Source organism: Lygodium microphyllum, chromosome 18, assembly GCF_053477565.2.
Source record: "Lygodium microphyllum isolate KBCC chromosome 18, Lygodium_microphyllum_v1.1.10, whole genome shotgun sequence".
NCBI classification, from domain to species: domain Eukaryota; kingdom Viridiplantae; phylum Streptophyta; class Polypodiopsida; order Schizaeales; family Lygodiaceae; genus Lygodium; species Lygodium microphyllum.
In genome coordinates, this window is record NC_141152.1 from 43292720 (window position 1) to 43308175 (window position 15456).

Sequence of the window (15456 nt, forward strand, 5' to 3'; positions counted from 1 at the left end):
CTCTACATTGTTCTAGATAGTTAGGGCAATGAGAAAAGAGTCCACCATAATGATTACACACTATCCACACCCATGTAAGATGTAAAGAAGTGATTGGCGCTTTAGTTAAGCCTTTCAACTTTGTGGGCTTTGGCAAATGTTGAAACCTTGCCAATTGCAAAATTTGGGCGGGGGAAATCCCCTCCCTAGAAGTTTTTGTCAGGCACAACATGCAAAGCCTACTGAGTGATGATACGTGGGCTAACGGACACTTGCTTTGTTTGCGAACGTGTCTGTTTGCCCTTGTGTAACTGATCCTAATTATACATCGACACGCAAAGCAATGATCCCTCTTTCTATTTGTGCACTGCCTCATTTGTCCCACACGATATGCATTGTTCACAAAAACATTTCTTGGAGCAAATACGAAAACCTTCAACCTCGATAGTTTGTTTGTTTTTGCTAAAGTTTTACGGGTTTTTGGTCATATTGTAACCAATATCTTAGGTTCTAGAGTGAGACAACCTTCTCTCCACAAATTTTATTTTAAAAAGAATTTATAATTAGAAAAACCCTCAGGCCATGAATTTGGAAATTGGAAGGTTTTAAGAGAAAATATAACGATTTACTCGACCGTGATACTTCTTTGTTTTGACAGGAAACCTCGCATTCTCTCATTGAACGCCTGGGGTCACACTGTCACTGCCAGTGTCATTCTGTCGGGAGTAGGCGTCAGGGTATACCTCTTCTCTGCAGAAGAAGCCGATGACCATATCGTGTTTGGTTCCATAACCTTCGACTATTGTCGTCGCAGGCCCGATCGCCATGGACGCTCCCGCCTTGACTGTGCGAGCAAAATTCTTGACTAACCCGAAAAGTGCCGGCGCCCCTGGCGTTCTCATGCTGGTAATGATCCTAACTCTTTCGTTGATCTTGTCGCCTATCTCTCCTAACCTTGTAATACAAAATGTCATGAATTAGTCCTTGATCATGGAGAGCAGGAATTTGACACATGCCTAACAAATGTTCTTTCTAGCTCTGTGTATCCCACACAGCCACAAGTGACATGCATCGCCGGAATTTATGGTGTTTCAGAGTCATTGCATTCATTGCACACTTTTTGGGGAATGCTCGTTTCATTCAAAATATTTTACGATACATAGTTCTCTTAACATCTGAGGATGATTGAATAGATTTTGAGGGAGCTCTCAGAGATCAGCAGTAGAAAACAATGTTAAAACATTTCTAGCCGAATTTGAGGGAGATCTATGAGATGAGGAGAGAGTTATTACATTGGTTATATACACACTTCGCGTTCTACATAATCTCATCTTGAGTATATTTTCGATATAGATATAAGAGAGGAGTCCAAGATTGATTATTTGGAGAGTGGAGCTAAGCTGTGCCTTGAGATGTGAAATCGAAATTTTAGTGGCTCAATATTCCCTCTCAAGCCCAAAAAGGTCCCAAGATGGGGAGAACTCACTTCTCCATCCTCTTTTTACCCAAAAGGTCCCACAAGCATTGGACCAAGGGTGCATTGATGGGCTGCCCAAGGGCCTACCAAGATCACAAAGGCGACGGATATCTTCTTTTGAGTAGCCCAATTTAATGGGTTTTTACCTCTTTTCCTTTTCTTCTTTTTCTTTTAAAGCCAATATGTGAACAACTAGACTTGAATAATATCATGCATAAAAAGAACTATTGTAAGTCAAGGGTGTGGTGAAGAGGTATAGAAGAAGAAAATTTTGAGCTAGATGAAGGTAAATTGATGTGGAATTGCCTTAGTGAGACTACCAATGGTAAGTGTTGCCAATATGTTGGATCCAGGTTGACCATTTTTTAATGTGGTAAATGTGGCAGTGCAACAATACAGAAGCAGATGCACAGAATGAAACATAAAAGAATCACACACGCATGCACGCACGCTAGAGAGAGAGAGAGAGAGAGAGAGAGAGAGAGAGAGAGAGAGAGAGAGAGAGAGAGAGAGAGAGAGAGAGAGAGAGAGAGAGAGAGAGAGAGAGAGAGAGAGAGAGAGGTCTCCATGCACACGGCTCGATGGTTACGGATTCGTAGTCCATTGTGTATATATGTAGAGGATACTTTATTGATTGTCTCCTACTCAATAGACCACCTAGGCCCATTTGGCATTTTATGCCTTGGTTAGGGATCAGGTGCTGCTAGATATGCATGATGATTTGGATAGAGATACTTCAGAGAGTGAGGTCATGGACATTTTGTTGCATCTATCCAAGGTCAAAAGTCCAAGATGGGATGGCTTGACTAATGAGTTTTTTGAAGCTTATGTTACTAGTCTCGCCAAATCTTTGGTAGCCATGTGCCAATAGATTTGAGAGATTGGAATTGTGCTTGTCTCATGGGAGTGTCAAAAGATTACGTACTAGCGAGACAGTGAAGACGCCATGGTATCCATGTGGCAAATTGGAGAAGGGAGGTTGGGAGGGAGAAAAAGGGTATCTCCCAATGTGTAGCGGAAATGATAGAGAAATCAAATGTTGATGCCGAGCTTGCCACCAGTCTTTGTTTTCTTTGATGAGGAGGATCTTTGTGGGCAAATGCAACCAAGGAAGGTTGGATTTGATGCAGACGATAGTGCAAGAGAGAAAAAGACTAAAAACGCAGGTAGGGAGCAGCCGCTAGTTAGGATGTTGATGCAGCAAAAGAAGAAGAGAAGTGGATGCCAAACCCGCTACCAGTCTTTGCCTTCATTGGAGTGGAGCATCTTTGCCACTGTTTGAGCAAGTCCAGCTTTGATACCACGTCAAAAGATGACGTATTAGCGAGACAATAGGAAGTGCGGGGAGGAACATGGAGTGAACTCGGTAAACACTGAGAAGAGAAGAGAGAGAGAAGAAACTTTGATGAATGGAATGATGAAGATCTGAATCATGGAGTGAATGTGATAAAGGGAACAAGGGTGCCGTAGCACAAGGAAGATGATGAGGATAGCCACAAACCACGAATTGCAATGTCCTCCTGAAGGGGTGTGAGGGTAGTGGAGAGGTTGGAGAGAAGAGGTGATGGACTGAATGAATCAGTTGTAAGGAATGAATGAGAGAGTGGCCTATAAATAGGCACGGTCAGTCTAGGATGGCGCCCCTTTTTGGGGCTGCAAACCCTAAACGCAAAACGCAGAAACACAAAAACGAAAACTGCGAGTGAAGGGTTTCTTAACAGGGAGGTGGGATTTATTAAGCTGATTTCAAAAGTGCCATTGCCTTCGATGTTGAAACATTGGCGGTTGACCAATTTCTTTGATGGGATCTATGTATAAAATTTTCTCTAAAGTCATGTCAACAGTCTCTATAAGCACCTCCTTGCCCTTGTGTACCCTAATTAGTATGGATTTATCATGGGCCAAGATATCTTGCATAATGTATTGAATGTTTAGTCGGCCATTGACTATGCAAACACTCCAAGCAGGAAGTTGTGCTGGCTCAATTGGAACTTGGAAAGGCTTTTGATTATTTGGATTGGTCTTTTGTGGTAGAGCTCATGCATGTTATGGGTTTGGTTTGTGCATGTCCCATCCAATACACATAGTTGGCATAGATGCCTCTTTACGGGTCATGCTAAATGGTGGAATCATTGAGCCATTCATTCTTGTGTGCTCAATCAGACAGGGTTACCCTTTGAGCCAGGCTTGGCCTTTCCATGTTTGACTTAATGTCGCACAATGAGCATAGAAAGCATAATGGACTGTGCCACATTAAATCAAACATGGAAAGGCTAAAAGCCTGCGATTTCCAATATAAAAAGTTCACCTTCAATTTCATAGAAATCCCACGGCAATAATTGCTTGGGCTGAACATCAATGCCCAGGGGATAACCCAGAAGCCATGTAACATTCCCATTAAGGCAGCCAAATCCTCCCTCATTAGCTATACTGAACCAAATGTGCAGACTTTGCAATGGCAAGGGATGGTCATGCCTCATGGGAATGTTACATGGCTTCTGGGTTATCCCCTGGGCATTGATGTTCAGCCCAAGCAATTATTGCCATGGATTTCTATGAAATTGAAGGTGAACTTTTTATATTGGAAATCGCAGGCTTGGCCTTTCCATGTTTGACTTAATGTGGCACAGTCCATTATGCTTTCTATGCTCATTGTGCGACATGCAGAGATCGACACTGGTGGGTCTTTATTGCTTGGTTCTTTTTGGAGGTGGGGTATGGTTCATGGTAGCATGACCATTCACGGTTTGTGGCCGTAGGTTCTTATTGTTGATGCTCCCTTTTCCTCATCCTCTTCCTTCCTACTAGCTCAGCCTAACGACACCTTGTGGAGGATTGTTTGGCCTCTAACTCTTTTTACATGGAATTGTTGCCAGTAACCAAGCTGATTTTGTGGGATGTGAAGCAAGAGGCTCGTCCTAAATTGAATCCCATGTCATGACTAGGCTTATCTTCAGTTTTTGATGCCACATTGGTAACTCGTTGGGGGTTGATGTTTTTCCTCACCACTAGGAGGCTTTTTTGCATCCCTTGAGGTTATGGGGACGCGTGGGACCACCTTTTGATGACATTGCAGTCTAGAGGGCCCTTTCTTGCCCTTGTTTTTGATTGTCCTTGGTAAGATTGGGACCTTGTAGATCGACTCAATCTAGAAAAGTCTTTAGCTTATCAAGTATACCATCGTGTAGGAGCCCATGTGTGTCACTTTATTCTTTATTCTTTTAGTGACATTTGAATAAAGGTGTAGCAATAGACAACTGTGTCGAAGGACCTTGCATAAGAGAAGGGGAATGGAGCCTATAAAGCTCACTCTCCTACCAACTTGTCACGATAACAACCCCTGTAGAACAATCCTCAATATAAACGGCCTACTTGGTGAAGACAACTCGGGAATGAAGTAGAGTAAGACCATAAATTGAGAGGAGTGGAAAGCCTAAGTCCAAAACATAAAGGGCTTGTGAAAGGGAGTTGATGCGTGGTCGAGAAATAAAGGCAAAGTGCCAACACCACAAATAGGCACTAAAACAATGTCACTAACAGTGACGGAACCCTTAGAAGGGCATAGATCCTACAATAAGTCACCTCGTGGAGTCATATGACTAGAAGCTCCACTTTCAACTAGCCAAGGCCTCTTAGAAGATGAGGCAACCACTGAACAAGGCTCCTCCAAGGCAACAATATGAAGGAATAATGACTCATGGGTAACTGTTGGAGTAGAGGTAGAAGGCTTAGACGTTTTAGCTCCATCATTCGCTCCCGAACGAAGGTGAGGTTACTCCTTCCAACTTTTCTCCTTTGGATGTGTCCCCTTCCCACAATATGGGCATTTAGGCTTCTCCTAGTCAGAGTCAGAGCCTGAAGAACTCTCCTGTTTCTTAGCCTTTGACTTCCCTTTCTTCTTTGTCCCCCCTTCCAAACTTGGAACAAAAGCTTTGGTGAAGGCGGATCCACTGTTGACCTCTTTGGTGCGCTCGTCATACTCCAAAACAAGCGGAGCAAACTCTTCCCATAGAAGCTTCTCATGGGTCCTGGATGTAAGAAGGCTGGTGTAGAAGACATCAAACCAGGGAGATGGCAGTTGAGTCAAAGGAATCATGGTCATATCCTCTGAAGAGATCATCTTGCCAAGGGATGCAAGCTCATCCCTCATGTGCTCCAACTTGTTGATATGATTCTTCATGGAAGAAGAAGCATCAACAACGAGCATCCGTAATTTCTTCTCGAGAGTAATTCTATGGGCAAATGTCTTCTGATGATACAAAGAAGCAAACTTTGTCCACACTTTTGTTGCTTTCCGCAACTTGCGCACATGCACCAGGACAGAATCCTATAAGCTCACAAAGAGGAAAGATCGGGCTCTAGAGTTGAGCTGATCCCATAAGGCCACACAATCCATCGATGATCCAAGTGGGGGATCCTCCACTGGATAGGGAATAGAGTGGGTAACAAACTCCCAAAGATCGAAGGTATCAAGGATCCACTCCACCTTACATGACCAAAGCGAGTAGTTGGAACCATCAAGCTAGTCTTCTTTGGGCAAAGAAGGGAGTATGGGCACTTGTATTGAGGGTGCCATGAATGGCATATGAAGGCCAATAGAACGGGTCTTCTATGGAAATGGAGAGAACGGGGAGGAGAGGGATCCCGTACAAATAGGCTAGGTAACCTTCGATCGTCACGTGAACACGAAAATCTCTTCATCTCTCAGAGGAAGGAACAAAGACCTCATCCTGTGAGTTAGCAAAGAACTGATGATAATACATCTTTGATATCTTGCAAGACACCCACTAAAAATCTGCATTTTGGCGGTAGACAGCCCAAATAAGGAGGAAACGGCTACAAGATCACAAGAAAGTTGATGTAGAGGGTCCGCGTGGGGGAAATAGACTATCATCTGCACAAGGACTATGTGCTTGCTGAGGAGAGCTGTTGCCTGACCAAGGAACATTGCGTTTGTAGCTGAAGACTGTCGCTTGACTGAGGAAGCTTGTTGCTTCTAGCAAGAGAGGAAGTGGGCAGCAAAATAGGTACTTGGCACAAGAAAAGCAGACTTCTCCAAGTAGAAAGTTGTGTTTTTCGCAAAATGCTAATGTGGCAAGTTCGCTTGGCAGCAGAAGAAGCAACTCGAATACAAAGGAAGAGAGAGGGACAATCTGCAAGAAAAGAAACTTGCATTGAACAAGGAACAAATGCCGAATACAAAAGGAGGATTGATCAGTCCTTGCACACAGCCCACAACATGAGTGAGGGCACCAGATCAAGCTAATTATGATGGCAGCACGAAGACGGAAGATGATGGAGTCGGAGAGTGCACTTGCCAAGGAAGGAGGGAAGATGTTGATATATTTGACTGCCAAGTGGGAAATGATTATAAATAGCCAAATATCCCAAAAACTAGTCAACCTGAAATTTGGGGGCAAAAATATGGCCGACCAGCATTTGATGTTGGTAAAAATGCCAAAAATGCTCAGAAAATCCCAGAAAGAGTGGACAATGTTCGATAGGTGAGGCAAGTTGAAGAATGTAGAAACTGCTTGGGAAATGCACATAAAATCCCGACTAGAGGAAAAAATGCACTGAAATGGAATAAATTGAGTGCTCTAGAAAGAGCTACCTCCTCCGTCAAAACAAGTGATAAATAGATCAAAGCTTCTAAAGTCCTCATTTGACTTAGACTAAGGCTCACAAGCAAGAGATGACAAGGCATGACAAACATAACTACTAACATAAATGTGGAGGTGATTTTTTTCCACTCCTTGTTTTCTTCAAAGGAGGCGGTTCATCAGCACAAGATGGGGATTCATGTGTTTGTGCAACCGAGGGTGGTGGTGCAATGTGCAGGAGGGGGATTCCCCTTACAATAGGACCAAAGGGCAGAGAGCAAAGCGCTTGCAGGTGTATGTAAGGCATTGTGTTAAATGGTGGCATTCCCGCTAAGGATGTACTAGGGTGTAGTGTGGTATACTTTTGAGTGTGATGTGCATCATAGACAATGTGTGCTAAGATTGGATAACCTATTGCAAGGTTAAAGTAAGGATCTAGATTGAATGAAGAGGATTCTAAATGTGAAGTGAATGTGGAAGGGAAGGGCGGGAAATGTAAAGGTAAATGGGAAGTACCAAACTCATACTCAAATGAAACAGAGGCTGAAGGATTACATTGTGGAACATCTCTTAACATAGAGTTTTCTTCAAAGCCATATTGATACCAATTGAGGTCTCCATGGTGACTTACAATTGGTTCGTGCATAAGAGAAGGAGCAGTATAGATAAAATTTGACATACACAAAAATGGATTGTATGAACCTGCCACTAGGGTTGATTGTGAAGAGTTTGAACTTTCAGCCATGTCTTGAGTGGATAGTCTTTTCTTAACTGAGAGGTGATCGGTCTCGTCAGTAGAGTGCTCCAACTGAGATGCACCTTGTGAAAGAGTATAAGGCGAAGAAGAGTTGGGCCTTAGTGAGTGATCCCTACAAGAAAGGTTAGTAGGATTGTTGTCCTCTAGATCTGGCTATGATACTTGCTTAGGGTCTCCATTAAAGGAGTAGTTGGAGAAAGTATTAGAGTATTCGAAGATGGAGTCCTTTGAGCCATCATGAATTAGATAGGAGTGTTGTTCTCCAAATCTGGCCATAATACTTGCTTAGGGTCTCCATTAAAGGAATAGTTGGAGAAAGCATTAGAGTATTCGAAGATGGAGTCCTTTGAGCCATCATGAATCAGATGTTGAGAAACCCTCCGCCCTTCATCCGCAGTTTGCATTTTTTGCGTTTCTGCGTTTTGCATTTAGGGTTTGCAGCCCCAAAAAGGGGCGCCATCCTAGACTGACTGTGCCTATTTATAGGCCACTCTCTCATTCATTCCTCACGACTGATTCATTCAGTCCGTCACCTCTTCTCTCCAACCTCTCCACTACCCTCACACCCCTTCAGGAGGACATTGCGGTTCGTGGTTCGTGGCTATCTTCATCATCTTCCTTGTGCTATGGCACCCTTGTTCCCTTGTATCACATTCACTCCATGATTCGGAGCTTCATCATTCCATTCATTAGAGTTTTTTCTCTCTTCTCTTCTCTTCTTCATGTTTGATGAGTTCACTCCGTGTTCTCTCCCCGCAAACCGTACTGTCTCTCTGGTACGTCATCTTTTGACATGGTATTAGAGCTGGATCTGCTCACCTAGCAGCGAAGATCCTCCACTCTAGTGAAGGCAAAGAGTGGTGGTAGGTTTGGCATCCGCTTCTCTTCTTCTTCCGCTGGATCAAAATCTTGTTTTTGTAGGTTTCAGGTGTTTTCAGCTTGCTGCCCACACCCCTTTTGCAGAGGACATCATAGTCTCAGCTGTCCCTTGCTGTTATCTACAGTCTAGCACCTCAAAATCTCGTTTTTGCAGGTTTCAGGTGTTTTCAGCTTGCTGCCCACACCCCTTTTGCAAAGGACATCATAGTCTCAGCTATCCCTTGCTGTTATCTACAGTCTAGCGCCTGTTTCCAGCCTTCCACCTGTAGTTTGCAGCTGTTTACAGCAGAACGACTGTTGCTGATCACTCTCCATTCAGAAAACAATCTCGTTTTTGCATATTTCAAGTATTTCAGCTTGCTGCCCACACCCCAAACACGGAGGACATTGCGGTCCAAGCTGGCCATTGCTGTCTACAACAGTCTGGCGCCTGTTTCTAGCCTATCACACACTGTTCGGAGCTGATTTCAACATTTTTACTGCTGCTGCTGTTTTTTCCGGCGTTTTTAGTTTTTCTCTCTTCTCACCTGCGTTTTTCTACTGGTTGCAACCTCTTACTGCTGGTCACATCCTCCTCCCACAAGCAGCTTACCTTTAACCCTTCCACTGCCCTTCCACCCCTTGAGGCAAACATTGCGGTTTGTGTTTCATACTGCCCTCACACCCCTTGAGGCGGACATTGCGGTTTGTGGTTCGTGGTTCATGGTGGCCGACCTCTTCCTTCTTTAGCAAGGCACATTGGTATCCATGGCTTCTTTACCAACAGATGACTAGACTACTGGGTGCTCCTATAGTGGCATCACCGGACACACCACCGATGCTTGCCGACTTTGACCTTTGCTCCCCACCTCTCCGGAGTACACGCGTCTTCCACCAGGCAGTTCTTGTGCCACCTCTCCTTTCTGGGCCACAGAGATCATTCTACATCGGCTATCAGAGTACTATGCTCAAGGCAATAAGACGCATCCGATGAGCACTAAGTCCTTTTGAGCACATGGAGGATCGATTGGCGCTATGACCTCCTGGAGATCGTTGCAATGTCAGCGGCAGTCTTCTCCCACTTATTTTCAGGTATAGTGGCTTCCGCAACCTATGGATCTGCAATCCGCTCCGTCGAGAGACAGTGATTGTTTGATACCGTCTCCTCGTTAGTTTGCTCCTTTGAGAGATAGTGGGTGCTCGACTCCTTCCTCTTCTTCGGCTACCCAGTCCGCTCCATTGAGAGACAACAACTGTTCCCTACCCTTGGCTCATCCTGAGCCTCCTTCCCCACCCTCTTCTACTCAGGTTGGAGAGGCTACCTCTGGGAGCTCTTCGGCACCCCAGATACCTTCTTCAGTACGATTGGCGGCACTTCCTTTGTCATTAGACATTTCGGAGTCTGTGATTCATTAGTTTTTGGATTCCCTATCTACTTCAGAGGGGGATTGAGAGGGGGATGTTATTTCTTTGCCTTCAGAGGGGGCATCTACTTCTTCTTCGACTTTAGCGGGGGCCCCTCCACCTCCCACCTCAAAGGGGGAACCTACTCCACATGAAATTCTTCACCCATCCTCTACTTTCTTGGGGTGGCTGTCTTCGACCAGTCATCTCTTCTATTGATACCTAGGATCTTTAGGTACCACCTAGATTGAGACCTCGGAGGTTCAGCCGCGGCTTGGTGACGAGACCTTCGTATTTCTTCCAGCATGGATGCACGGAGCTAGTGGTTTCTCTCCTGAGGTTGTGTTTCGGGCTCTCCAGTTCACTCTGTCTACTGTTCTTCACTGCAGGTTCCCTTTCTGGTGGAAATCTTGGATCTTAGGGATCCTCTACATCCTCTTCCTCCTCTATATCTTCTTGCCTTGGTCACTTGGTTAGCATGGAGCCACCTTTTGAGTCTGAGTATGGGCATATCCTTATGGTTCTCGGCACCACACAAAGTTCGACATTCCTCCTATGCATTGCATGTTTTCATCATCTTTGTACTAGGGCGCTTGGGCAAGTGAATAATTTCCCCACGAGGGACACTGTCTAAGCGGCACCTGCTCCATAAGCATTGCATCTCCACCTCACTTTTCTCGTTCCCCTTTTTGGGCCTGAGAGGGGGTGTTGAGAAACCCTTCGCCCTTCACTCGCAGTTTGCGTTTTTTGTGTTTCTGTGTTTTGCATTTAGGGTTTGCAGCCCCAAAAAGGGGCGCCATCCTAGACTGACTGTGCCTATTTATAGGCCACTCTCTCATTCATTCCTCACGGCTGATTCATTCAGTCCGTCACCTCTTCTCTCCACCCTCTCCACTACCCTCACACCCCTTCAAGAGGACATTGCGGTTTGTGGTTCGTGGCTGTCTTCATCATCTTCCTTGTGCTACAGCACCCTTGTTCCCTTGTATCACATTCACTCCATGATTCAGAACTTCATCATTCCATTCATAAGAGTTTCTTCTCTCTTCTCTTCTCTTCTTCATGTTTGACGAGTTCACTCTGTGTTCTCTCCTCGCAAACCCTACTAACTCGTTGGTATGTCATCTTTTGACATCAGATAGGTGTCATTTATGTATCTTGCACAAAACCAAGCACTCCACGATAGCCTCATGATACTCTTTAAAAGAGAATTGACTTTGATAACATGTGAAGATATGTTAGGGTTTTGCACTTAGAAAACATAGAATGTATGAACAAGGCTAAAACACAATAACTTAGACAATGTTGCAATAAACACAAACCCTAAATGCAAAATGCAAAAATATAAACACAAATAGAGAAGAAAGAGATTTATGAAGTGAATGAATCAATGCTGTAAAGGAATGAGAGAATATACGAAATGCTTAGGGGCAAAGCTATCCAACAGCCAATGGCCCTCGTGGGAGCGGGTTGAGGGAGGTGTCGATGTGTCATCCATCGGAGACAGATCTGTAGTGCAGTAGGCTCTAGTTGGAGCAGAGATTGATGAAGAAACATGCTGAAAAGACAAAAACGACCCTCTAAAGATGATGGTAGTTGATCATTGACAACAGTGAGAGATGAAGCAACAACATAGACCATGTAACAATAGTCGTTGGGGGCTGGACAGCTAGTGGAAGAGGGCTGATGGCCGAAACATGCAAGACAAGTATGGGGCTGAATGGTGGGCAGCCTGTCTATTTATAGATGTGGAAGGATCATCCCAATTAGTGTTTTGCATGTGGAACACAAAAGCTCTCTAGGACTGCTCCGCATTTAATGAAACTTTTGGCAATTTATTATTTTAGGGTTGTTTTAAAGAGCTAATCAGAGGGTAATGGTTTTTTAGCTCAACACTATTTGTCCTTCTTCTTTTATGGTGGAGTTTTCACTTGTCAAAACCTCTGTGGACCTTGTGGGGGGAGCATGGTGCTTGAACCGGCCCCTTGATCCAACACCATGGGCACAAACTCCTCCCAGGTGATGGTATCAACCCTCTCGGATGCGATCATAGAAATAAAATCCACGATAGCGAGGTTATGATAGAAGTTACTTCTAGAGTCATACAACCTGGCGAAGATGGTGATTGAGCGGATTGACTATCCGGTGGTCAAGGATATAACTCTTCTTTCTTCAGCCAACATAGTGGATTTGGTAAAGGTCCAAGCACATTGGGATAAGTTGAATGCTCACATCCCTTCTTTCATTCTTCTTTCGTGCACACTGCCAATCCTTGCTCATGTAAAGCATACAATGGGTACCGACCAAATATGGCTGCGTTTTGCAGCAACTGCACATAAAAATGGTGTCCTTGGAGGGGCAAATACAGACTCTTGATTTGACGAAGTTTGCATCAACGAAGGATCGCATCAACTGTTAGCAGTCATGTTTGCCATGCCTTGTCATCTCCTGCCTGTGAGCCTCAGTCTGAGTCAGACGAGGACTTTAGGAGCTCTGACTTGTCTATCACTTGTTTTGACGGAGGAGGTAGCTCATTCTAGAGCACTCAGTTTATTGCATTTCAGTGCATTTTCTCCTCCAGTCGGGATTTTATGTGCATTTCCCGGGGCAGTTTCTGCATTCTTCAGCCTGCCTCACCTGCCGGACATTGTCCACCCTTTTCGGGATTTTTCTGAGCATTCCTGGCATTTTTACCAGCATTAAATGCTGGTCAGACATATTTATGGCCTCAAATTTCAGGTCGGCCAGTTTTTGGGTTTTTTTGGCTATTTATAGCCATTTCCCACTTGGCAGTCAGTTGTATTACCATCTTCCCTCCTTCTTTGGCAGGTGCACACTCCGACTCCGTCATCTTCCTCCGTCTTCGGTGCTGCCGTCATCATCAGCCTGATCTGGTGCCCTCACTGACGCTTTGGGCTGCGTGCAGGGACTGATCAGTCCATTTCAGTGTATTCAGCATTCATTTCAGTCAGTGCAGATTTTCTTCTTTCATTTTCTGCTCTCTCTCTCCTCCTCTGTGTTCGTGTTCTTCTTCCGTTGCGCACTCTCACATGGTATCATCGCCTGACTGAGAGCACGGAGGACCTAACCTTGTGGAGAGATACCTCACCCCTCTTCTGTTGCTGTCGCCTCATCTCCAATTGCCCAAGCGGCCCCTCTTTCGGCTGGGCGATACATCATCAAGCTGCGTTTTGCAGATCTGGTGGTCGTTTCCACTCCTGGTGGCTCATCTCCTACTGGCGACCCACTCCCAGGCTGCGTTTTGGTGCTGGCGGCTTCTGTTCTGGTGATCTTCATCAGATATCCTTGCGTTTTGCAGCTCCAGGTGTTTTTAGGCTATCACAGCCTGTGTTTTGGTGGTTGGTGACCAGACTGCTGGTCCTACTTCGGCTTCGGCACAGTTTTCTTTGGTGTTTGGTGTTTTGCAGATTGGAAGATGTCTTCTCATCAGTTTAGAGGCTTTGATGACTCAGATGATGAGCTTTTGTCTCAACACTCATCTGAACGGAGGCGTGATTTCTATCACGAGGACCGTCGTTCGGAGTCTATTCCTCTTTCCTGTCCCCCTTCTATTCATGTATCTCGGCGATCCCCCTTCCAGTGGGCTGACGATGCAGCCTTTGGTACCCCCTGTACAGGTACCCGTACTTCCTCAGCTGCCCAAAGAGGACCGGTTGGATGGCTCCAACTTTTCTCTATGGTCTTGCAAGGTGGAGTGTATCTTGGACTCCTTCGATCTTTGGGAGCTTGTTTCTGTTCCTATTCCTCGGCCTAAGGTGGATCCCGCAGATGGGACATCTATGGATCGTGCAGCCTTATGGGATCGGCTTAATTCTAGAGCCAGATCTTTCCTCTTTCTGAGTTTGCAGGATTCTGTCCTTGTTCATGTTCACAGGTTGAAGACTGTAGCAGATGTGTGGAGAAAGCTCGCGTCTCTCTATCAACAGAAGACGTTTGCCCACCGGATATCTCTCGAACAGAAGTTGCGGATGCTCGCTATTGATGATAGTCCTTCCATGAAGGACCACATCAATAGATTACAGGATATGAGGAATGAGCTTGCATCCCTCGGTCGGACGATATCTTCTGAAGACATGGGTATGATTCTTTTGACTCAGCTGCCATCGCCTCGGTTTGATGTCTTCTACACAAGCCTTCTTACATCGAGGACCCGTGAGAAGCTTCTATGGGAGGAGCTATCCCCGCTTGTCTTGGAGCATGACGAGCGACTCAGAGAGGTCAGTGCTAGTGGATCCGACTCCACTAGAGTCTTTGTTGTAGGTTCGGGAGGACAGAGGAAGAAGAAGACGAAGTCAAAGGCTAAGAAGCAGGACAGTTTTTCAGGCTCTGACTCAGATTCAGAGAGACCGAAGTGCCCACACTGTGGGAAAGGGACACATCCCGAGGAGAAATGCTGGAAGAAGTACCCTCACCTTCATCCGGGAGCGAAGGGTGGATCTACATCGGAGCCTTCTTCTACCTCTACACCAGTTGTTACCCATGAGTCAGTGTTCCTTCATATCCATGCTTTGGAGGAGGATTCTTCTTCCGTGGCTTCCATGTCTTCTGCGCAGCCTTGGTTAGTGGACAATGGTGCTTCAAGTCATATGACTCCCCAAGGTGATTTGTTACAGGATCTCCGTCCATCAGAGGGTTCAGTCACTGTTGGTGACATTTTATCGGTGCCTATTAGTGGTGTTGGCACATTGCCTTTGTTTACTGACCGACCTTCGAGCTCCTTTTCCCAGGCCCTACATGTTCCGGATTTGGGCCTTCCCCTCCTCTCAGTTTATGGTCTTACGAGGCTTGGTACACGAGTGATCTTCACCAAGCATGCCGTTGTTATTGAGGATTCTCTTACAGGAGCTGTCTTATCTACAGGTTGGCAGGAGAGCGGGCTTTACAGGCTCCATTCCCCTTCTTTGATGCAGGGTCCTCCGAGGCAGTCTATTGCTACACCCGTTCCCGCTTGTGCACCTTCTATTCCACAGGTTCCTTCCCATCCCCCACCTTCTCCTCCGGTGGTTCCTGTTAGAGATCATAGCCTGTTTGGCAGCAGCAGGGCACAGCAGGGCAGGTTTGGTGGCAGTCTGCACAGTCGGACTGTGTAGTCGGACTGCCACGTGGCAGTCCGACTGCCTGCAGCCTAGTCGGCTGCATTTAATGCAGCCGACCTATTTCTGGCGCCCTATTTTCCTGGGAGATCTCGGCTATTTATACCCGATACTTTCAGCAGTCCGGACACACTTCTCTCACGCAGATTACAGACCGGTGACGCGCAGTTTCTCTCTGTTCACAGATTTCAGACAGCAGACAGTGCAGACTGCAGCAGACTTTGAGGTGGATAGCAAGTTGCATCGTCGAGGTGGAGACACGCA

The 15456-nt window shown here is 45.6% G+C and overlaps 1 protein-coding gene across 4 annotated transcripts in view; it reads left to right on the forward strand.

The window, feature by feature from the left end:
• The first annotated feature begins 588 nt into the window (after positions 1 to 588).
• The window catches only part of LOC148020808 (general transcription and DNA repair factor IIH subunit TFB1-1-like), a 153681-nt gene continuing 138813 nt past the window's right edge, over positions 589 to 15456 (forward strand). For 3 of the 4 annotated variants that reach the window (XM_087698619.1, XM_087698617.1, XM_087698620.1), the window contains exons 1-2: positions 589 to 716; positions 794 to 885. In XM_087698619.1, the coding sequence (XP_087554745.1) occupies positions 805 to 885 (81 nt within the window). In that variant the 5' untranslated portion in view covers positions 589 to 716; positions 794 to 804. Of the gene's footprint in view, positions 886 to 15456 lie in introns of all 4 variants that reach the window. The other variant, XM_087698618.1, reaches the window with a different exon arrangement.